The sequence below is a fragment of the Colletotrichum truncatum genome (assembly GCF_014235925.2).
Source record: "Colletotrichum truncatum strain CMES1059 chromosome Unknown Contig_0005, whole genome shotgun sequence".
NCBI classification, from domain to species: domain Eukaryota; kingdom Fungi; phylum Ascomycota; class Sordariomycetes; order Glomerellales; family Glomerellaceae; genus Colletotrichum; species Colletotrichum truncatum.
In genome coordinates this window covers 3783643-3806060 of record NW_027222402.1, presented here as the reverse complement: position 1 = coordinate 3806060, position 22418 = coordinate 3783643, and the positions used below count along the sequence as shown (strand labels likewise).

At 53.4% G+C, this 22418-nt stretch overlaps 9 protein-coding genes across 9 annotated transcripts; 3 read left to right on the top strand and 6 right to left on the bottom strand.

The window, feature by feature from the left end:
* Nucleotides 1-92: 92 nt before the first annotated feature.
* CTRU02_209114 (uncharacterized protein) lies at nucleotides 93-1203 on the top strand (the record flags this gene model as incomplete). The annotated part of the gene is made up of 2 exons (XM_070205211.1): nucleotides 93-882; nucleotides 941-1203. The coding sequence occupies 2 exons, from the start codon at nucleotides 93-95 to the stop codon at nucleotides 1201-1203; spliced, it is 1053 nt and encodes a 350-aa protein (XP_070061286.1).
* A 999-nt stretch (nucleotides 1204-2202) lies between these two features.
* On the top strand, nucleotides 2203-4070 carry CTRU02_209113 (uncharacterized protein; the record flags this gene model as incomplete). The annotated part of the gene is made up of 5 exons (XM_036725936.1): nucleotides 2203-2283; nucleotides 2342-2572; nucleotides 2627-2738; nucleotides 2783-3832; nucleotides 3883-4070. 5 exons carry the CDS (start codon nucleotides 2203-2205, stop codon nucleotides 4068-4070), a joined length of 1662 nt encoding a protein of 553 aa, XP_036582129.1.
* A 119-nt stretch (nucleotides 4071-4189) lies between these two features.
* Nucleotides 4190-6511, bottom strand: CTRU02_209112 (carboxylesterase family protein; the record flags this gene model as incomplete). The annotated part of the gene is made up of 7 exons (XM_036725937.2): nucleotides 4190-4696; nucleotides 4802-5038; nucleotides 5091-5187; nucleotides 5241-5427; nucleotides 5484-5715; nucleotides 5785-6115; nucleotides 6168-6511. The coding sequence occupies 7 exons, from the start codon at nucleotides 6509-6511 to the stop codon at nucleotides 4190-4192; spliced, it is 1935 nt and encodes a 644-aa protein (XP_036582130.2).
* Nucleotides 6512-8735: 2224 nt separating this feature from the next.
* On the bottom strand, nucleotides 8736-9915 carry CTRU02_209111 (uncharacterized protein; the record flags this gene model as incomplete). The annotated part of the gene is made up of 2 exons (XM_036725938.1): nucleotides 8736-9777; nucleotides 9839-9915. The coding sequence occupies 2 exons, from the start codon at nucleotides 9913-9915 to the stop codon at nucleotides 8736-8738; spliced, it is 1119 nt and encodes a 372-aa protein (XP_036582131.1).
* A 1413-nt stretch (nucleotides 9916-11328) lies between these two features.
* Nucleotides 11329-11717, bottom strand: CTRU02_209110 (stress responsive a b barrel domain-containing protein; the record flags this gene model as incomplete). Its single annotated transcript, XM_036725939.1, has 2 exons — nucleotides 11329-11595; nucleotides 11661-11717. The coding sequence occupies 2 exons, from the start codon at nucleotides 11715-11717 to the stop codon at nucleotides 11329-11331; spliced, it is 324 nt and encodes a 107-aa protein (XP_036582132.1).
* A 389-nt stretch (nucleotides 11718-12106) lies between these two features.
* CTRU02_209109 (uncharacterized protein) lies at nucleotides 12107-13279 on the bottom strand (the record flags this gene model as incomplete). The annotated part of the gene is made up of 1 exon (XM_070205210.1): nucleotides 12107-13279. One exon carries the CDS (start codon nucleotides 13277-13279, stop codon nucleotides 12107-12109), a length of 1173 nt encoding a protein of 390 aa, XP_070061285.1.
* Nucleotides 13280-14723: 1444 nt separating this feature from the next.
* On the bottom strand, nucleotides 14724-16525 carry CTRU02_209108 (acyl-dehydrogenase; the record flags this gene model as incomplete). The annotated part of the gene is made up of 4 exons (XM_036725941.1): nucleotides 14724-15217; nucleotides 15273-16011; nucleotides 16068-16342; nucleotides 16411-16525. The coding sequence occupies 4 exons, from the start codon at nucleotides 16523-16525 to the stop codon at nucleotides 14724-14726; spliced, it is 1623 nt and encodes a 540-aa protein (XP_036582134.1).
* A 1744-nt stretch (nucleotides 16526-18269) lies between these two features.
* On the bottom strand, nucleotides 18270-19607 carry CTRU02_209107 (DNA-repair protein rad2; the record flags this gene model as incomplete). The annotated part of the gene is made up of 3 exons (XM_036725942.1): nucleotides 18270-18788; nucleotides 18842-19411; nucleotides 19509-19607. 3 exons carry the CDS (start codon nucleotides 19605-19607, stop codon nucleotides 18270-18272), a joined length of 1188 nt encoding a protein of 395 aa, XP_036582135.1.
* Nucleotides 19608-20875: 1268 nt separating this feature from the next.
* On the top strand, nucleotides 20876-22196 carry CTRU02_209106 (acyl-CoA dehydrogenase; the record flags this gene model as incomplete). Its single annotated transcript, XM_070205209.1, has 2 exons — nucleotides 20876-21987; nucleotides 22040-22196. The coding sequence occupies 2 exons, from the start codon at nucleotides 20876-20878 to the stop codon at nucleotides 22194-22196; spliced, it is 1269 nt and encodes a 422-aa protein (XP_070061284.1).
* Between the last annotated feature and the right edge of the window lie 222 nt (nucleotides 22197-22418).

Below are 22418 nucleotides of genomic sequence, written 5' to 3'. Positions count from 1 at the left end.
TCTTTAATTGCACTACTTTTCAGCAGCAATCTATCATGTCTCCGAAGGCCAACCATCAGGGTAAGGAATCTCAGTCATCTCCACAAAACAAAATGAATGCAGCCACGCCCTCTAAGATACCGAACCATGACGCCGGCATCTCTCAGGATTCTGACAGCATGGCTGTCGTTGCCAATGCTGCCCTCCCAACAAAGAAGAACGATGAGAAGAAAAAGGGGCCATTCAATACTTTTGAACCTTTCTCTCGCCTTCCGCCAGAGATTAAAAACATGATCATGGAGGAAGCGGTTGACTATGGTCCAGCTGTCGTACACGCTCAGTGCACGCTGGTTCACGAATATAGCGGGGGAAGGATCAAACTCAATGCAGGCCAAAACTGGATCAGGTCTGAGTTTCAGCAACTCGTCAAAATTGCTACAGCCATGCCAGAGTTCAAAACTTTTCTGGAACACAAATTTGGATTCGACTTTCATTACGTTAAACGAAATCCAGGCCTCGCTCTTCGTGGAGAAAAAGACCTCATTGTCTTCACCCTGAAAAGGAACCACCCAAGACATTGTCACTACAGCTGGCGCGATCATGCCGAATACATGGGCAGAAGCTACGATAGCTACGGCTTCTTCAGACCTGAAATGAGGAATATTGGCATTATCTACACACCCACCGGCTGCTACAGTTTGAACTGCGTTTCGAAATGCTGGCCTCGCCTAAGCCCGACGCTCAACGCCCACAGCCACCTACACTTATGCCCTTACGAACTTGGAGTTTTTGCGAGAAACTTTTCTCACATTAGGAATGTTTATATTCTTATCCGACTTCGGCCAAGTGACATGATCAAGGGAAGTAAGCTTCGGGTCAAGCAATTCGTTGAGAAGAAACAGTGTAGGCACTCTTTTCTACGCAATGTATACCTACCATGCTGATGCTCATCTCATCATAGTGGAAGCTCGTTACAATAAGAACCTGACCATTTTCAACGATGCAGATCGTACGTGGGTCGAAATCAGAGAGTACCGAGGAATGAAAAACGATTTATCCCCTTCCGTCTTGGAGGTCTTCAAGCTGCTTAAGTATGCTCGCAAGGCCTTTCGTTGGAGCTTACGCCCAGTCAAGGATCCTGTGTACCCCCGCTGGCTAGTTCGCTTCCGCGTTCTTGTTTCTTCTCACTACATCCAAATTATGAAGGATGCAGGCGGTGATTGATGTTCTTTCATTTTGAAGTTCGGCTTGACGACTTAACATTCTGCAAGCGGGTTTTAGTGCTCGTGCATTGGGGCGAAGGTTTGGCTCACATGGGGCTACGACGGATATCGAGACATGGGAGTGCTCAATTTGGTTTGAGCTTACAGTATATCATTTGAGAAAATGGAACTTTCATTTCAATAGGGCAGTTGAGAATACCAAATTAAGCCCGGTAGTCAAAATCGCAAGCCTCAAAGTGCCCTGTAATGTTGAATGTGGTTTGCCGTGTGGCGTCGTTTGCTGCTACACTGTTTTCTATTTATTTTATTGCTCTGCATCGCAGATGTTGCAAATTCTCATTGGGGCATCAACAGGCACCGCAGATGACCTGAGGTGAGTGGTGAGGCCCGACATCAGACCATTGCCATTACCTAAATATCAGGTTGGACTTTTCTTATCCATGCTGCACTGAAGATCCGCCCAGCCTACACCGCTCACCTTGGCATTCATGAAGTTAAGAGCATATTAAGAAGTCCCCTCGATGCCAATTTTGAAAAGTCCAGCGAACCGTTCAATTGATGTTGAGTTGAGTGGATTATCAATGCTCGGATATGTTCCGGGGGTTCGGCAGACATTCCGATTAGCGGGCTTAAAAACGAACAAGCTCTAAATCGCGCCTTTAATATCGCAAAATCCTCTAAACTTTGGCAAAGTTCTATCGGCGCTGAACGACGGCTTCTTCGCTGCCGAGCCTTGTGTGCATCTGGACTCGGCGCGGCATCGGAGGTGATTCGCTAAAACCGAAGTGGATTGACTAATTCGGACGGCGACATCGTCCGACACAAAGCGACAAGTGACGGAATTAGACAAACTTATTCATTCAACCCATTACTCACTGGCGTACCTCATCTGTCAGTCATCTCTGAGTCTCAGCCATATATAATTGCAATCTAATCTCATTTTGAAGGGGAGTCTTTAGAAAAATCCGCCTTCGATGAGAATAATCTTCGACATGCGACCATGACGACTTCAAATAACCGCCCCGTCACCTCGCCTCGCTGGCTCGCGAACTGCCTCGATGCCTTCGAAGCGATAAAGCTGGTTTGTCTTCAGCCATCACCTTGACCAATTCATGACAAGTTCTAATCCGGTTGCACAGGCTTCACTCCAATCCGCGCCGAAATTGCTCGACACATGGCTCTACGTCCCTTTCGGCATCATGGCGATGCTCGCCGTCTGCTTCGGCGCAAGCGTCGTCTTCCAAACAGTCGGCGTCTCGTTCCCTGCTTCAGTTGCCTGCCTCATTCTTCTCTTTTTCGCGTTGCTGCTATCTGAATTGGTGTTGGGAAACCACAAGACGAGAGCCATCGTGGCCGTTATCGACGTTCCTGTTAGATCTCACCCAACCGTCAACATAGACTGACCTTATGACTAACCTTTGAAGGCCGGCTGGTCCCTCCGTTGGATCAGTGTCTTATTCACGCCCTCCTTCATCATGCTACCTCTCAGTCCGTCCATCGGTATCCTCGAAGTAGTCAAAATCATCGCTGTCTTCAGTAAGTCTACAGCCCATCACCAGAGCCAGACTAACATCCTTCAGTCATTGGTTTCGTGATCATGATGGCCTTCGCTGCATACTTCACTCGTAGTCTTCAACTCCTCCTCGGCTCGTCGAAACGCGCCCTCACCGAACGTGCCGAAGAAATGGGCCACGAAACCGACGAGATCCCCCTGGCCGATACGCCTCCCCGTACCGACTCGACCCCCGGATCACGGTCAATCTCCGCTGCGCCGTCCTCTTTGTCCCTCAACACCATCGCGCCACCGCCTCCCTCCCAGAATGCATCTCACAACTTTCTTCCGGCCGCGAACAACTCCCTGAGACCTTTCGAAACCGAACGCGACTCCCCGACAGGCCAGAACTCCTCCCTCCCACCTCAAGCCCCTGTCCCTCTTCCTCGTGCCCAACTCTGGGCAGCCTGGATCTGCGCTAACCTCGACGTGGCACTCTACACGGCCATCTTTCTCTTCGTCGGGATTCCCATCTACTACGCAACAGGCTACGGCATGCCCCTCCATCTGAGTCTCGTCGTCCTGATGTACATGGCGGCCCTCTCCATCCCAGCAAACTGGCGCCAGTACCTCCACCCCGTGCTTACCTCCTCCCTCTTCTCCGTCCTGGGAATCTGGACTCTGGCAGCGATACGAGGTGACAGCCTGCCGACGACGCTGCACTCCTTTCGCACGGGCGCAAACTATACCTACCTCTGGCTTCACACCAACTCCGGCCGTCTGCCCGGTGCAGGCGACATCTTCAGCACCGTCCTCGACGCCAGTATCGTGTCGCTGGCGCTGCCGATGTACCAATACCGTCGCGAGCTAAAGCAGCACTTCGTCGCCATCGTGCTGCCCAACATCGTCATGTCCATCGCCTGCCTCTTCTCGTACCCCAAGCTCTGCTACGCCATCGGGATCAGCGCCGAGCGGTCTCTGGCGTTTGCGTCGCGCAGCTTGACGCTCGCGCTGGCTATCCCCGCGACGGAGAATCTCGGGGGTGATTTGAACACTGTGGCTGCGGTTGCCATCATGAGCGGCATCGTCGGTGTGTTGTTTGGACAGCGGATGCTGGCTTGGTTCAAGATCCCTGAAGGTGAGGATATCTGGCTATGTACGTGTGGTATCAGGGCTAATGTTATGCAGATGACTACATCACTCGGGGTGTCACGCTGGGCGCCAACTCATCGGCCATCGCCACGGCTTTGCTTCTTCGCTCCGACCCGCGTGCGGCTGCGCTGTCGAGCCTGTCGATGACTTTGTTCGGCACGATTACAGTCTTGTTTACGTCCATACCGCCCATTGCGAATGTGGTCAAGGCGTTGGTTACTTGATGCGAACATCTCGCATCGAATAGTGTATTTGAGAATGGCCATTTGGAATTCCCGGAGGAAAACCTGGTTAATTTAGCGAGAAGCAACGCAAGCCCCTCATGTGAAGATGACACCAGTTTCTACGAAGGGATTCTCGGCGCAATCTTCTTCCAAAACTCACATCTCTCTCCGCGACCCCCCTCCCACGAGTCCGCCGGCACAACCGCAAACGCATTCTTCTGCCCCGGCGCGCGGAACTGCGTCACCGAGGCGCCCCACGACATGACCTCCTGATACGCGACGCCGCCAGTCTGGTTCAGATTCAGCTGCTTTGGCTCCGTCTCCGTCCACTCCGGCCACTCGCTGGCGCCGTTCTCCGCAGTTGGATCCTCGCTCGACGCGCCGTTGGCGATCTCGTTGCTGATGGACGGGTCGTTCTTCGTGACAAAGTTGCCCCAGATCCTGCGGCCTGCAAGGGCGAAGTCGGGTCCCTGGTTGGGCGTCGCAGGGCCGAAGTACGCCAGGAAATCCGTGGTGTGGGAGGCGAAGGGGATGGAGTACTGGTAGTGCCACGCGGACTTGGGAGATGTGAAGGCGGTGGCGAACCAGTAGCTCGGGCAGACGAAGGTTGCCTCGGCGTAGATGTTCTGTAACGCATGTTAGCTGGGTGGAGGTAACTCTGACGGGAGGAGACGGTATGGGAAGGGTAGCAGTAACGATAACAATACGCTCTAATAGAAAATGACACTCACATATCCTCGTTGTAGCTGTCCCGTTCCAGCCTGGCTGACGTCGAGAGCCGTGAGCCCCGTCAGACCGTTCGTGTCGAAGCGTGTGTCATTTGCCCCCGTCTTGGTCGGGTTTGCGGCCAGGACCTCTTCGATCTGCTCCTCTGAGAAGTTGGGAAACTCTAGCTTCAACCAGCCTTTGAGGTCGTCGAGGGTAACAATGTTTGGGCGAACAAAGAGGGCTCCTTCGTTTGCGGCGGTCTGCCACCTGGTCAGTTGCCATGTCGTGATGACGCCAACAGTCTAAACTTACCCCGACTAGAAGACGCTCGCCGTTGACCTTCTTCTGGCTCAGCTGCTCGCTCGCTCGGTTCTTAACATACACGCCATCAGTGACGGGATAAAAAGCCCTGAAAAGATGGTCAACAACGACGCACATGAAAACAGGGGCGGAGAGACTCACCAGTACCCGTATGCCTGCTCCGAGTTGACGGTTCCGCTGGCTACCTGAAGCGTCATGCTGTCTTTTCCCCGGAGACACTCGAGGACGTCACTTGCGGATGCGCATCCCGCCTTCTCAGCGAAGGAGGTGTACCGCTGGGTAGGGAATCCGGCGTCGTAGTCATACTGGAACGGAAGATACGGAGATCCTGCGATGGCCTATTTCGAGTCAGCATTGCCATGCAGCCTTGGGGGATTGGGCCACTTGCATTCGTGAAGAAGAGCGACCCGAGAGTTCCATCCGCCGCAAGCGCATGATACATAATGGACGATGCGCCGGCAGATCCTCCCGCGATCGTAACCCTCTTACGGTCTCCGCCAAACTGGTGGATGAACTTGTGAACCCAGCGTAGCGCATACACCTGATCCAACAGTCCCGCGTTCACCGCCCCGCGAGATTTGATGTCTGCGGACGAAAGAAACCCGAAAGCACCGAGCTTTGACATGTTAGCATCTTGCTTCCCCTACAATATGTTTTGTAGTATATGACATTGGCGCCAACTTACCCTGTACTGAATGACCACCACAATAAAGCTGTTTCCATTATCGTTGATCAACGCCGACATGTCCTGCAGCCCATCCCCGTAACCGTAACCGCCGCCGTGGATGTAGACCATAACCGGGAGGTCCTTGGCGTTGGGCGGCGCGTAGACGTTCAGGAACAGACAGTCCTCGGAAGCAGGTATGAAGGGAGGAAGGCCAGGGAAGACTGGAAAGTTTTGGGGGCAGATTGAGCCGAACTCCGTCGCCGCCGTTGTCCCGTTGAAGAGGTCCGGCGATGGCGGCTGAGGTGGCTGCCAACGAAGAGCGCCGACTGGGGGCGCCGCGTAACGGATGCTAATGGCAGTCAGTCGCAAGTCCTCTGGGAATACGCGGAGAGTGTAATTACCCCCTCCAACTGTTCAAGCCGCTGGTAGTGTTGGTGTAGCCTTCATACTTGGCATATCCGAGGTCGACCTTGAGAGGGTTCGCACACGAGCCGTGAAGATTGTCATCGTCCAGACCCTTGACCTCCGCAATTACTTCGGAAAGGAAGGCCGACGCCGCATCCTCACTTCGAGGGAGCGACGGCGCTCCCAGGGAGAACGGCAGCGCCGCCGCCACAGAAGCGGCAATGAACTTGAGAGACTTCATGACGACTTTGCTCTTGTCAGTATCGACAAGCAGGACGACGACAGAGAGGAGGAGAACGAGGGCGGAGAGGTGCCTAAAAGCGATTCTCGAGTCCCGCATTTCCACAGACGCGGTCTTCATGCCGCATGCCGGCGCCGTGTTATCAGCATCATCGATGGACCCAGGCGGCAGCGCTCAATTGATCTTTTGTAAACCCTCCCCCTCGAGTCCCCTGGCCCCCTGGCATGATCCACGCTCTGCCGTCGTATTTGCTCGAAACGGGATAGATAGCACGGGCCCGGTCGGTTGGATGAATCCATAGTTTGGTGCATGTGGCGCGATGCATTCTAGGCTTTTTTGCCGGCGGAGGGCGTGTTTTGTCTGTTACCGTTACATTGAGGGGGCCATCATCCCGGCCTCCGCGGCGCTGACGTAGCGTATCGTATCGGCTGGAGGAATGAAGAAATAGAGACTGCATATACGAATGCCAGGGGTCCGGCAAATTGCAATTGTTTCCTGGTTCTGGCAGACACGAACTGGGTGGTCTTGACCCGGATAAGGCTTTGAACTTGTGAGGGTGTGCTGTTGGTGCGTCTCCGCACTTATGCTCTGCTGGTACCCTATCGTATCAGTTCTCTGTTTCCCAACGATCTGAATCGTTTTGTATAAAGGGCGTTAAGGCTTCACTCCTACTGGGAGCGCTCCAATGCTTGGCCAAAGTTGAAGGTGTCATGTTGACTCGCCATGGCGACGGCGACATCGGGCGTGAATTCGGTTCCTGGCAGCATCATGCGCCTAGAGGTTCAGCTTACAGGTGTCGTCCCAGCCCGGCAGGCCACTAACCGGTTCCTGATCGGGATCAGGGATGCCAGATGGCAGGGCTGAGGCCGTCTCCCTGGCCAGCCTGCAGATGTGTGGGGGTGTGAGGTTCGGGAAGTGGGCCTGAGTGGTGTTTTTGTACTTCTGCTCGGACTTGTCCTCGCAAAAGATCAAGTCGTTGGCCTCCGATGCAGGGTCGTTCATTCACGCTCATTGTAACTGACGGAGAAGGCTCCGCTCCATTGTACGTCTTTATTAAAGAGGAGTGTTAATTGTTGGCGTGAAAGAATGAGGAGACGATACGAAGATCCACCCCAGGAACAAATAGTGATGAACTATTGATACGATATTGAGACCGTGGCGCAGATACGATATCGTAAGTATTCTCGGTGAGTAGATGACAGCTGAAAACTTAAAATACCACCAGAGATGCAGGTGTAGTTTGTTCGGTGATTATTAAAGTAGTTCAGCCGGATCATTATAACCAATGCTTGTGAATGTAGGGTAGGAGGAGATCCAATGACGATGCCTCGTGTAACTCCGCGCCTGTACAAGCCAGTTTAACCCACCAAACTTGAAGAGGAACCAAACCAGTTGGTAATGTTTCTCAATTGGTCGTATTGGCTGCCCTTAGGTGAGACTAAACACGCACATCTATGAGAGGGGAACCCTCAGTGATTGTGGGTTTAAGGTGAATCGAAACCTAACACAGCCAATATGAGTATAGAAGCAGCATCAATATAACTTGAAAGGACAAGAAAGACAAATCGCTAGTGCAACAAGTCAAATAGCACTATATTTTGATTGGGATAAACAACAACCGTCCAAATAACTGGCATCCCAATCATTCAACAGCTCTTTTTAGATGGCACAAAGTATCACGATAGTCTGAAAACTCACAACTCTCAAGTATATGAGCAGAATTAAAAGCCTATAAATCTTAGCGAACTACTTGCAACTTTCGTGAGTGCAGGAAGTATGGTGTCTTGGGACCTAAATCTCATCGTAAAGGTAACCTAAACGATAGCGTCGAGTATAGCGCCATTTATATGAATCAGCATTCATGGAGTATTGTATGCCCTGAATATACAATCTCTGTAGCTTACTCCAATATGGCCAGGTTGCATTAACTTGGTCTGTCGTCTTATCTAGAGCATCACAGCCGCATTTCCTAAGCAGAGGCCGTGGTCATCCTTACAAAGTTGGGATGAATGTCGCAATGTCACGCACGTGGCCTTTTAACAGAGAATTGAAAAGCTCAGCCCAACTTGTACATCAGGACCATTGTGGATGGGCATCTCACCATCAAAAGGCCAAAGTGAACGCATCAATGTCAAAACTCGCATTCCAGTAGCCGTACCTAGACCTAGACCAGGCAATATCACGGATAATCCAGCCAAACCGTGTCCCACCCCAAGCAATAAACCGTTCAATTCATACAAGCAGACGCTCGAGTCCGCGTTTTCACTCATCGTAACCCAAAAAGACCCGGGCATTCATCCATTGAAAATCAACAAGGCGGAGCCTATTTCCGCTCCTCAAAGTAAAACTTGCCCAGACGCTCTCCCCCCTGAGGACTCCCCAACGCCGCGTTGCCTACCCGCGCCTCACCTCCGTCAAGCCGTTCCCGGATCATGCGCTCAGCCGTATCCCGAGCGGTAGGTGTCTGCTGCGAAAGCTGCGAGGCGGCGACCGGCGGCTTATTCGTGGTGTCGACAAACATCTCCTCGTCAGGGACGCCCGCGCCGTCCGTGGTCATGCCGTCCATCATGCGCGCGTCCCGTCGTTCCTGCAAGGCGGCTGCACTGACCGGGGTATCTCCGCCCATGGTCACGTCACGATTCCGCTGCGTCGGGATGCCGTCGCTCAGTCCGGAAGCGCTTCTTTCGAGGCCCCACACACCGACCTGGCCGCTAACGCCAGGAAGAGGCCGGCGTTGGTAAATGGGGCCGGACACCGTGCTGTTGGCGCCCTCGCCGAAGCCGACAAGACTGGCGGACCCATCGTCGCTCATTCGGTCGTCGAAACCGCCATTGGACCTCGTAGCCATGTACTCATCCATCTGCTCGGGCTCAGCTCCCATACTGGTGACGGAGCCGGCCTCGCGGTAGTTGGTATCCATGCTGAGCATATCCTCGTCCTGCTCGCCGGGCGCAGTGCGGGTTTCATTATCGTCGCCGACATAGCTCTCGGTGGCGCTAGCGGTACCGACAGTGCTCATCTTAGTGACCGCGGTGGGCTGGCCATGGGCGTCGAAATAGGCCGGGGTGAGTTGTTGGTGCGGCGGGAAGTTGGGGGGGAAGCCAGTGGTGGAGGTGGGGGTAGTCTGGGGGGAGAGGGAGGAGCCGGCGTTCTGGTGGTGCGGCGGGGCACGCAGGGTCGAGACTCGCTCTAGGCCGGCGAGACGGGAGATGCGATCGGCACGTTCTGCCTCGAGGCTTGTGGTGGACGGGTGGTGGGCGTGGCCGCGGCCGGTAGGGCCCTGGGGAAGGTGACCACGATGTCCATCCTTGATAGCGGTGGTTGAGAGGGCAGACAAAGACGTCGTGGTGCTCGTGGGGGTACCGCTGCATCGAAAGAGTTAGCCTAAGCCAGTTGGTTATTAGAAGCAGAGAGGGAAGAGCGCACGGCATCTCAGACGGTGTGTCCGGATTGGAGGCAGGAGGAGGGAGGTTGATGAAGGTAGGATTCGATGCCTGCGCCATGATTGCTGGGAGTATTGGTATATATGTCGTAAAGGTCGTTTATGAAGGAGACGGTCAACGTGCGAGTGTAAAGGCGATGGATGTTAGAACAGAATATGGTTGCGATTCGTTCTTGTAAACGAGCTGGCGTCAGACGGGGGCGTCGTCGCAAACGGTAGCTCCAACAGTGGGTTATCAGGTATTCGCCGACAAGTAATTTTTAACGAGGTAGGGAAGATTGGGCGGGAAGAAGCTTCGAAGTAGGTAGGATTGGGTATCTTGGGCGCGGCGCTAGAGTGTATCGAGGGCACTGAGCATGTTGCGATGCTCTGGATGAAGGGTCGGTAGAAGAGAAGAAGCACAATAAAGGGTGCGGTGAGAAGAAGAAGTGATGTGGAAGGGGAAGAAGGTAGGTCTCGCAGCTGGGCTGTCGGCGTAGGGAGAAGTTCAGCCAGAGACAGTCCCCTGATCCATGAAAACGAAGCGTACGGATTGAGAAAGGGCCAGACACGCACACGACCGCGGTACCTTCCCTTGCAGTGAGTAGAGCTGAAGGGTTGGTGGGGGAGGGGGAGGGGCGACTGTGCTACCTACCTACTTCTTTTTTGGGATGGGGGGGGGGGGGGGAGGTGCCACAGGTGGTGCTCTTGCCCACCAGGAAGTGACAGTAGGGGCAACATTGGGGGGCAAGAACAACAGCCAGAGCAGGAGCAGCCACAAAGCCTGCCTAACCAGGTACCTTGAACAGGAGGAAAGGTGCTGGTTGGTGGTACTTTCTTGTCATTGCGCTTATGACGTAGTCCCCGGTACCCTGTCGGGCCCGCTTATACCAGCACAGGCCAGTCGGAGCGGCGATTGGGAGAGTTTGATTGGCTGATACTAGGGATCATGATGGGGCTTTTCTTGGACCCTCAGGCAGCGATGAGGATCTGGGTAAGAGTAGGACCCTGATGCTGGTGCTACTGATGACATAAGGCACGTTCACTATGTAGCCAAAGTATGCGTATTCCACACTCAAAACCACATTATCACATGGTGAACTCTTTTAACATTTGTCAAATGTCATGCTTGCATTATGCCAATTTACACTATACTACAATGTCCATAGGGGCTTGACTGGGGAAACTGACCAACATTCACTCTTACGCGATGCCCCCTCCTCCCACGGACGATGTCATCTCATTCCCTGCCTAGTCACCATTCACCAACCATGTCCTCGGGAAACATGGTGTTTCATCGAGATGGCCGCTCGCCTTGTTCTGACCAGGAACAGTACCCATGTCTTACTAGGGGGACATTGACCAGGACCCATCAATTTGCACCTTGTTTTAATTAAGCCCATGACCAACCATCAATCCCCATGAGCTTCGCTGCGTGGTTGGATATGCGTCCTCAACAGGCTCATCTTGAAAGACCAAACCGCCCGCCCCAGTCTCAAAACACCCCCGGCGTAAAGTCAACCACTCTCGCCTTGGAAACCGTCTTGCCCGCCGCTGCGACAAAGGCAAGGTGCGCAGGGTCCTCGCGGACGTAGTAGTCCCTATCCTCGGCGCTCTCAAACTCGACGACAAAGACGTGCGTGATGCCGTCCTGCAGGCCTTCAGGGCTATTATCCACGCCGCCGGAGACGGACTTGATGTACGGCTCCTTGGACGTCGGGTGGACGCATTTGTCCTTGAGCGAAAGCATGCTCTCGCACATCTTGACGAGTGTCAGTCTTTCTCGATTTCATGCTTCCCAGTGGGGAGCCTTCTTGCCTTTTTCACTTCCTCCTGCGACAAGTCGTCCTTGAAGCTGAACTGGACAATGTGTGTGATGGTCATTTTTGCGGTTGATATCTCCAGAACCTGTATTTGTCGAATCTTGCAACTTGACGACGAAGCGATGATGTTAGATATTATATTCCGCCGCTCACACCCAGTGCGGGGTCCGACGATTCCCACCCCGCAATCGTCACTGCGGAGTGGAACTCTCGGACTTAAGCCGTTCATCCAGACAGGACCTACAGCGATTCCCGTGACAGGATACCATGGACAGCCTTGGATTCATTAAATCAGTGGTATTATCATTACTATCACTCATAAAATCAAGTACACCCTTTTTCCCTTTCAGCAAACCGTTTTTTCTCTAAAAAGTCATCCCAGAAAATACAAACCGCGCTATATTAACACACAGAAAACACCCCCTTCTATACCCTCTTTTTACTACAGGATTAGAATACAACAACCATGGCAACGACAACGGCCCCCACCAAACTCATCCACGGCAGCGCATCCACACCCGCATCCGCAGTAACGACCTGCGTGGGGATAGTAGGACGTCCGGTGGCCGTGATGAGCGTGGAAGGAGTCGACGGTTGCTGCGTGGGGGAGCTCGAGACGGGGGGAGTGTAAGATTGCAGAGGTTGCTGCGGGATGACGGGCACGCTGGGCCCGATCGGAGGCGGCGCGATGACGGGGGCGCTGATCGGGATGGCGACGGGGACGGACGTCGGGCGCGTGACGAAGGTCGACGGCGACGGCGACGGCGACGGCGGCTGCGCCATGATGATCGAGACGGAGACAGATACGCTCGCCATGCGGGACGAAGAGATCGCGCGGGATGACGAGGGTGTGGGTATGGATGGATACGTGGCTGTCACGGCCGAGCAGGAGCCGGTGAACGGGCACTGGGTGTATGTGAAGGTTGTGAGGCCTCTGATGGGGGTTGCCGAGGTGACGGCAACAGGGGACGTGGTGAGGGGCGTGCAGGAGCCGTTCATGTTGCAGGAGATGATGGCGACGGTAGAGCGGGAGCTCGTGGAAGCACGTGAGATTGTGGTGGGACGTGAGCTCGTGGTGGGCGGAGAGAGCGTGGTTACCGGCCGCGTGGAGTTGTTGAACGGGGGAGCGACGGTGCGGGTTGTGACGTTGCTGACGGTGTTGCTGAATGTTACCGTCGTGGTCAGGGGTGAGGGGCGGATGGTGGCGGTGGTGGAGTTGGTGACGCCCGGAAGGATCGTGACTCTTGATGTGGTGTTTGATGAAGTGGTGAGACTTGTCCCGGTTCTCAATGTCGTGCTCGTGCTTGTCGGCGCGGTGAATGTGGCCGTGGAGTTTGCTGTGACTGTGATGATGGAGCTGAAGCTGAAGCTGGAACTGACGCTGGAGCTGGAGCTGGAGCTGGAGCTCGCTCTAGACGTCGAGCTGCTTGATGTCAAGGACGAGGACGTACTAATCAGACTTGTGGTACTGGTGCTCGACGTCGTCGTGACAGTAGACACAGTCACCGGGGTTACTGTCGTAGTAGGCGTGACGGTGGTCGTACTAGTAGTCGTAGTCTGGCCGTTGACGCCCCGAGCTATGATGGCCGCGCCCGCGGCGAGATGCAAGATACGCGAGACCATTCTAGCGGCTTACCGTGGACAAGGACAAATCTTTCCCCAAAGATGGTCGATAGAGTCAGAGACAAGAGAAGGTGCAGTCTGTAACAAGCAACAATGTAAGCGTGCCGAGAAAGAAATCGAAAAAGGTCCACGGGAATCCTCACGATATATATCCATCTTCAACTCCCACCAAACCAACCTTTCCCAGAATCCTGGGAACGGCCACAACCGTACACTGCCATCCTCGAAAAAAGGAAATCCCCCATGACAGAACAAAAAAGTTAAGCAACTATTCCGCGACGCGACGCGGTAAACCAAGACGGATGCGGGTGCGAACAATAAAAAAAAAGGCTGGCAATCGGCACCGTGTGCGCAGTAACCTGTATCCTAACCGTTTTGGCGGCCGCGTTGGAGACTTTCATGTGTATTCCTCGTGGTCAATAACATCAGAGGAAAACCGCTTTCTATGCGCATGTGCCGTCGGTAGCATTGCTCTGCATATACCACAGCGCGTCAAGTAGGTCGGATCCGGCTGGTCTGGGAGGCGATACTTGAAAGCAAGACATTCGCGATATACCGCCAAGGAGGAAAGCGGTTGAACGAACGCGTGTGAGCGTTACTTTTCCATCGATGCGCGTTGCGCGTTGTAATGTGAAAAGAATCCGAGGAATTGGATCCAGGAAAGAATGCCGAAACATACGTCCGTTTTCCTGTAACGCTGAGAGCAGTCGTTGAGGAATCTACATCGGGACGGGTTCCGGGGGTGCGGCATTCCGGACTGATTGCGGGGCTGCGGCACGGGGATTCGGCCTTTTGAGCCGGACCTAGGGATGAACATGTGGCTTACTGCCGCAGGATATCACGAAATACAATATGCGCTGTAGTTTATTATCAAAATACAAACAATTATTTATTTAAAATCACTTTTCAACTATGATAGATTGAGTGGTTTCTTACAGCACGGTTGATATGCCGTCTGGTCAAATGCGCGACCCGCCTCAAGCTGACATCCCCCGTTGATAACGCCGCAAACGGAACAAACTCGATATGCAAGTCATTTTTCGGTTTGGGATCGCCGCATCCACCCACCTCGCGTTTACCACGTGTGATATTGCCGCCACTTTTCACATGCGAAGCCACCGACCCCGGGCATTGGTCAAGCCCAAGTTATGGCTCAACTAAATCGAAGCTTGACTGCACATGCGGCATCAGATGAGACAAGCGCCATGTGGAAGAGTCTCTAGCCAAGACAAAAACACGATTACATTAATTAAATGAGCACAGTGGAGGACGACGCAAAATAAAGTAATGATCAATGAGCCATGTATTCGTTCAGACTCTGAACCCAGTTTTGCCTCCATGCAAAACGCCCGACAAAGAAAAATATCCAAGCTGTCTAATCATACATGACATGATAGTCTTAATCCCCCACTTATGCCCTTACGTGTGCCCCAACATTACAGGCTTACAGCTTCATACCCAGCGCCTTGTGTACGCGCATGCTCTGCCTGATGCTCAGGTCAAGCATAATCTCCTCGCTACCACCCGGGATGGCGTAGGCACGTACATCACGGTACAGCCTCTCGACCTTGCCGCCCTGGCCGCCGCGCGAGTACGAGAGACCGCCAAAGATCTGAGACGCCTCACGGGCGCAGAACTCAAAGGTGACGGTGCTCTGGGCCTTGAGGCCGGCAATGGCACCGCCGAGCTTGAGCATGGCCTCGGTCTCGCCCATCTTCTGGCATTGGTAGATGACGTTCTCGAGCCAATTGGCAGAGGCCTCGATCTGTCTCGCCATGTGGGCGAGCTTGAGGCGGATAACGGGGTGCTCAATGAGCTTCTTGCCAAAGGTACGGCGCTTGTTGGCGTACTTGACAGACTCCTCGTAGCAGACACGGGAGAAGCGGATACACTGGATGATGATACCGATACGCTCGTGGTTGAAGTTGGTCATGATGACTGGGATCGTTAGTAAAAGGTTACTTAAAACGGTGGGGGTGTGGCTGAAGCTTACCTCTGAAACCCTGGTTCTTCTTGCCGAGGAGGTTCTCGACAGGAACCTTGACATCCTCAAATGTGATGTAAGTGGTACCGGAGGACCAGACACCCTGGCAGTCCATGCGTCTCGTGGTGACACCGGGGCCTCTCTCAATCAGCAGCAAGCTGACGCCGTTCATGCCAGGGCCGCCGGTGCGGACGGCGGTGGTGAAGTAATCACACCAGATACCGTTGGTGATCCACTTCTTCTCACCATTGACAATGAAGTGCTTGCCGTCCTCGCTCAGCTTGGCCTCGCAGGTGAGGTTGGCCACGTCGGAACCGGCATCAGGCTCGGTGATGGCCAAGCAGATGCGCTTGTCACCGTTGAGAATACCGGGGAGAATACGCTCAACGAGCGGCTTCTGGCCGAACTTGACAAGAGGCGGGCAGCCGATACCGAAACCGCCAATAACGTTCCAGACGAAACCACCGGAGGCGGCGCGAGAGAGCTCGTCTGTCAGAAGCATCTCATGGAACAGGTCCCAGTTCTCGGGGTGGACGGAGGCGACAGTGTTCTTGGTGTATTGGGTAGGGTAGTGGACACCGAGCAGACCGGCAAGGTAGCCGCGCTCACCCATCTGCTTGTAGATTGACGGGTCAACCTCCTTCTTCTCGTCCCACTCGGTGACGAAGGGCTCAATGTTGTTTGTGACCCACTCGCGGACCTCGGCGCGGAGGGCGGCGTGCGTCTCGTTGTAGTAGGGAGAGTGGTGCTACGGCCAAAGTCAGATGCTGTTCGTCATCATCCAAGTCAGGCTGTGAGACTTACTGCGTGGTACCAGCTGGGGTCGGCGTAGGGAATCATCTCTCCAAAGGGGTCCAGAGGCTCAGAGTCCTCGTTGTTGGTGGCAATGACCTTCTTCTCGGCGGCCTTCTTGGGGGGAGCGGCGGCGGGAGCAGCAGGGGCAGCGGCCTTGGGCTTGGAGTCGAGACTGCCGACCTGCAGCTTGGCCTGGTACTTCTTCAGGATGCCCTCATTGTGGTACTTCCAGAACTGCTTCGAGGCGTCCTTGCCGGCAACGCGCTGAAGAATCTTCTTGCCACCTGAATTGAAAATTAGCTGGTGATGAACTCTGGTTTTGTAACATCTCGGTGATTAGGATTAAACTCACCAGGGTGGTCGTCCTGGAACTTGGTCAGGTCGTAGACGTCGCCGTCAACGATGATGAACAAATCATCAGGCTTGTTGTGCGACGCGACGTCGCTGGCCGAGAAGGTCTTGGACATGTTTGTTGAGGATAAAGCTCCTGTTGTCTGACAGTAGTGAGTAGACACTCGGAAGAATTGGGTATAGAGAGAGAGTCTACTGGAGGGAGTAGAGAGGGAAAAAAAGAAAAGAGACAAGGTTCCTTCAAGCCAGACGAGAAGGAGGGGGGGTAATAATGTTTATTAAGAACAATGACGATGAGAAGAATGTGTGGCAGGGGGACAAAGTGTTAAAGAACGAGTCGCGACGGCCAAGGTCGGCAATGGAGATGGGAGCTGATGGGCCAGCAGAGCCGATCACATGCTTGCGGTTAAGCTGAGAGCAGACCTCTGACCTCTTTTTTTGACCCCAGGCATCCAGGGTAAGGAAGCCAAAGGACGCTGGAACCAGCAACAGGACTGCGGCCACAGCCGCACCCAGTCTGCAGATATGCACAAATCCACATAGGTACCTCCCACTAAATTAACGCGGGGAAGTACATTGAGCACCCCCATGTCCCCCTCCCCACAATGCTTACCACCTTTAGCAAGCAGCATGCGGAATCTTGGGGGAAGGAGACAGTAATGTGGGGAAAAAAGAAGCGCTGAACTGGGTAACACCTCGGGGCAGTCAGGGTCACTAATCACTGATTTCTCAGTGGTAGAAACGATTAATGAAAAAGAGAAACCATCACACACACACTGACATTTGGGGGTTGGGGCCGAGCGGGCTTCTCTGGCTTCTGCCACAGAACAAAGTCCCGTAAGCCTTCTATTTTTTTTTCTTTCTTTTTTTCTTCATCTGAATCTACGCTAAGCCATGTCATGTGCACTTTCTCCTACAATGATCTGACCAGTCAGTGCAACTACAATTTTGATTCTTTTTTTTTCTCTCCCAGCTGCATTATTTTGTGTGTGTGACATGTACTACGTATAATACAAAATGGTGCCGTCTTACGCATGTGATTCTCTGGTGGTTTCGGGTGGCTGCATCTCCTTTCGGCTGATGTCATCGAGGGGTTCCCTCCCTATTTGTTTGTTACTACGGATACTCTTTGGACCTGCCGTTTCCAAATGGGGGGGTTGTACCTCGGCTTCTTTTTTTCTTTTCGGACAGATTCACGCCAATGGGAATCATGGGGTTGGTCAGGCTGGTCCCACTTTAACCCCCGTCCCGCTACTTTTGCTGCCCCATGGACCACGACGGCCCATGGCCTTGAAAAGGTAAAGATCACAATTCATTGCATGCCGAGTCAGGCACATGATACCCCCAGACAACCAGCCTGCAGAAAGGAGGATGAGGGGGTCAAAACCCCATGGGACAGACACTACCAAAGGATAGCGTAGTGTACTGTAGTATTCCGAAAGATTACCCCATGATGAAGCACGTGGGTTACCATCAAGAGGCGACCGGGGACCTTGAACGCTGCTCGGCTATCTCCTTCAGCGGTGAGCCGGTCGAGAGCACACGTCAGCTGTCTCCCTCATAGCCTTTCTGTTTGCCTCAATCTCGGTCTGCATCACGTATGGCATATGCAAACAAAACATCGTTGGCTTACAAGTCCCCACTTCATCTTTAAAAAAAAACAAATACACCATGTGGTTGGTAATTACATAGTTTCGCCCCGTAGAGCAACGGGCCGCCAATGTCCCCCAAACGCCGTGATCCGCCAAGCAATCATTTCAGGTATCGTCCGTCCCTCTTGACTTTTGTCGTGCCTCCTTACCAGATGGCTGGTTGTAATAAAACACTGCCGTCCCTCCCCATCAACCTCGACCGTGCGCCTTAAGCCCCACGAGGCTTCGACTTGGCAGCCGCTTTCTCCTTCTTCTCGAGCTTTTGCTTCTTTTTCTTCTCCTCGTTCTTGGCATCCAGCTTGCGCTTTGCCGCTGCCTTTTCTTCGTCCGTCTTGGGAATCACCTTGAAGAACCCGTCCAGCCGCACCTGCTGGCTGCTCTTCAAGTTCTTCTCCAGTCTGGCGCCTGCAGAACGAACGCGGTCCTCAGAAAATCCCTTCTCGGTAACGAGGAATTGTACCAGACCCTCCATGTCGGGCTTCTCCCACTTGAAGTCGCAGAGCGGGTCGTCGGCCGGACGCACATCTGGGTGGAAGAAAAGCTCCCGCGCATCCTGGTACGGCCAGTCCTCCGGGATCGTGTACTTTTGCTTCGGGTCCTCCTTGATAGCTTCCACCAACTTTTCCAGTGTGCCGTGCTCGCGGATGAGCTTTAGAGCGGTCGAGGGTCCGATCTTGGGGATAGGGTCGAGGTAATCGCAACCGAGAAGAATGCAGAGGTCGACAAACTTCAGAGCGTAAGTCATTATGAAGGCATCATCTGTGAAGGGGTCGCACATACCTGCTTGCGTTCCATGCCGAGTCCCTCCAGTACTTTGTCAACGTGAACTTCCTGGATAGGCTCCTTTCGCTGCTCACTGAAGGTCAAGTGGCGCAACAGAATAGGTGTGTCGAAGGTGAGCGTGTCCATATCCTCACTGGCAGCAGCGTAAACCTTGCCTGCGCGGGCCAGCACAGCACACTGGGCCTCGGCTTCGGTTGGGGCGACGATAAATGGGATACCCATGAGCTTCAGCAATCGCTGGCACTCGGCGTTGTGCTCACGAGTGACGCGCACTGTACGTCTAGAAAACTTCTCAATGTCCTCAGCTGTACCTGTTTCCTTGGCCTCCTCCAGACTCTCGTTGGCCTCCTGCTTTCTCTGAAATCGCTTGGCCAGCTCGCCAGACTTGAGCTTGGGCGGGGCACCGTCGAAGACGTAGAGGGGCTTGATACCGTTATCGACCATGCGCAGCGTGCGGTAAAAGAGACCCATCAGATGTGATGTGGTCTCGCCGCTGTCGTTCATGAGTTGTTGGCCATCGGAGCGCACGGCGATGAGGAAGGAGTAGATGCTCATAGACCTGGACACGGGATTAGTAGGCGTGATGGGATCTATCACTGGGAAACGTACGCATCCTACACCATGTCAGTATTGTGGTTTGTATAGTTCTCTATGTTAGACTTACGATGGCGACTTTACGGCCAAAGTGTGCCTTAATATCTCCCTCCTTGATGGCATTTGGCGCCTCCTCCTTGATGATCTGGTAGAGCTGTTTAATACCCATGTTGCGTCACGGTCGCGGGATGCGAAGTCAGTTCAGTAGGGTAATTTGGTTGTCCGCAGGAGTCTGAATGGAGACAAAGGAAGTTAAACCCGACAAGGTGTGAAAAATGGAAGATTTGGGCAACGAATCGAAAAAGTGGGAGGACTTTGCGGCAGGCATTAACGGATGAGAGGAGGCAGGAGTGACGAGCTTGACGCGCCGCACTTTCTTTCGTGAGGTCATGACGCGCTTGCCCCACCACGCGTTTAATTAGCCACAGATGGCAGCGGCTGGTGACGGCTGTACACTTTATCCATCATCTCGCCTGCGTTCTGTTGAACCCCTAATTAAAGACGGAAAGGTGTTCTAACGTTCAACTTTAAGTATTCCTTCCTTTTCGATAAAAGATGTTTTTGAGCCTCATAATCTCCTATCTACTTTATACAGTGATACACTTTAGCAGCATGCCATAAAGGATTCTCAGACAAATGCGTAAAAACGACAATGCCGTGGTTTCGAGACCTTTCAACATATAAAGGGAGAAGTCTCGACAGGCATTGTCATACTAAGCCGGACCAACTTGAGTTGACGCTCAAACATTTACTAAGCGGCTCTTTACAAATGACTAGCCGATTCTTTCTCTCGACTACGTGTATTTAAACATAATCCTGCAACGTTGAGTGTCATCCAATCTAGCTACTCTCAAGTCATAGAGAGTCCATCTGAGAAGGTGAGACTACCCTTAGACTGGGTTCATCTCAGTTCGAGATGACTACGCTTGAAGGCGAGACAAAAGGTACAAGATTTCTTACAAAAGTTGACTACAGAATATGGGGTTAGGGTTTTATCAGTCAAGTACCCATTTTGACTGCTTACTATTTCCCATATCTGGAAGCCGAGCTGCAGATGCAAATCGTGCCGCCTTAGCGCTTATACACTCCACATTTTTGGCTGACACTCTACACACAGAATATTGGTCGGTCATGTTCTAAAGCCCTGCTTGTTGGTCACACCTAGGCGGGACTAGATTGGAAGATTGGTATGCTTACGCTAGACTCGCGAAGCGATGCCAATACTGCAACCCCGGGTGGGGTCGATGCATGCTCAAGAAACGTGGATTCTTCAACGGCTAGTACTGGCAGGTGATATGAGGGGATATCCAGTGCCTAAGACTGGACCCTGGCCGATTGGGCCCAGGAGCAGCCATAAAAGGAGAGAGGTGCCCTTCAGAACGACTGTGTTAGAAACCCAACCGAAAGAGACCGTCTCCGCAACTCACCATTGAAGTCATGATTGATTTTACCCCCTCAGAGTCGCAGCGTACCGCTCGCAAGAATGCAGCTGCTTTCGCCTCACACGTACTAAACGGAGCATACGAATCATACACCAAACTACCCAACGATGGCGTCTCCCGCTTCCTCTCCACCAAGCCCCTCTTCGAGACAGCCGTCCGTTTGGGCATTATCAAGTCACTGGTACCACCGCACCTCGGCGGCACCGGTGGCACCCTGCTTGAATCCTCATTAGTCACCGAAGAACTGTTCGCGGTAGAGCCCGGTGTCTCACTGAACTTGCTGACTGTCAGCCTTGGCCTGATGCCGCTGCTCTTTTCCCCTGCAGATGAAGATTTGAAGCGAGAGTTGATCGCGCCATTCTTGACTGGCGAGGGAGCACCTCTGGCGGCTTTCCAATGGTCTGAACCGGGAGGCACTGCGAACTTTCTCGAGAAGGGTGGGAAGGGCATGCAGACGACGGCGCGGAAGGACGACGGGAAATGGATCATCAACGGCGAGAAGATCTGGGCGGGTAACGGCGCAGGGTGGGATGGCCGAGGAGCGGATCTGCAGACCATATTCTGCCGTAACAGCGATATCAACACAGACGATCCCGCAGACTCAGCATTGCTATTCGCTGTGCCGCGCGCTGTCCTGGATGAGAACGAATCGGAGGCATTCCGTGTTGTAGAGTACAAGGAGACACCGGGCTTTACAGTACACTGCGGCCCCCATGTTGCATTCAAAGACCTCCGGGTTCCAGACAAGTACGTGATTGCTTCTGGAGCCAACGCTGCGCGGATTGCCGAGACTGCATTTGCGGCAACGGGAGCTATGGTCGGTGCCATGGGCGTCGGCATCATGCGCACTGCGTTCCAGTCTGCATTGAAATTCGCCAGGGAAAAGGACCAGGGTGGAAGCGTCAAAGTACTTGAGAGGCAATCGGCAGCGGATGTGCTAATCACACTCAAGACGCGCATTGACACGGCGAGACTGTTAAGTTGGAAGGCGGCGCACGCGGTGGATAACGGCGCGAAGAATGCCGTAGAATTGTGCTCTCAGGCCAAGATTTATGGGTCTGAGACGGCGGTTGAGGGTGTTGCGGAAGCGATGAGGGTTATTGGGATGTAAGTGCTTCACCTGCAACTTGACCCACTGAGTCGGCTAACACAAACATAGAGCATCATGGTCGAACGAGTATCCTTTTGCTAGGCTCGTGCAGGAAGTCGCGGTGTTGCCAATCTTTGACGGCGGCAACCAAGGAGTCCGGAGGAGAGTTGTGCAGAGGGCGATGTTGGACGATGGTTACGATGTGTTTGGAGAATCTGATCAGTAGGGACGATGTGAACTTTGAGGTTCGGTTATCCCAGCTGCGGCTTGTTTCACTCTCCAGTTAAGTCTTCAAAAGAGGGGCTATGTTGGGGATTCAAAATTGCAAAAACCTTTTTGACTGTTTTGAGTTGCCGAGACTGGAGGTGGCCGCGACCATCTGGGGTTGAGGGGATGTGCACAACCCGGTAATCATACCAGTGACGCATAGTGCAAACAATTTGCCTAT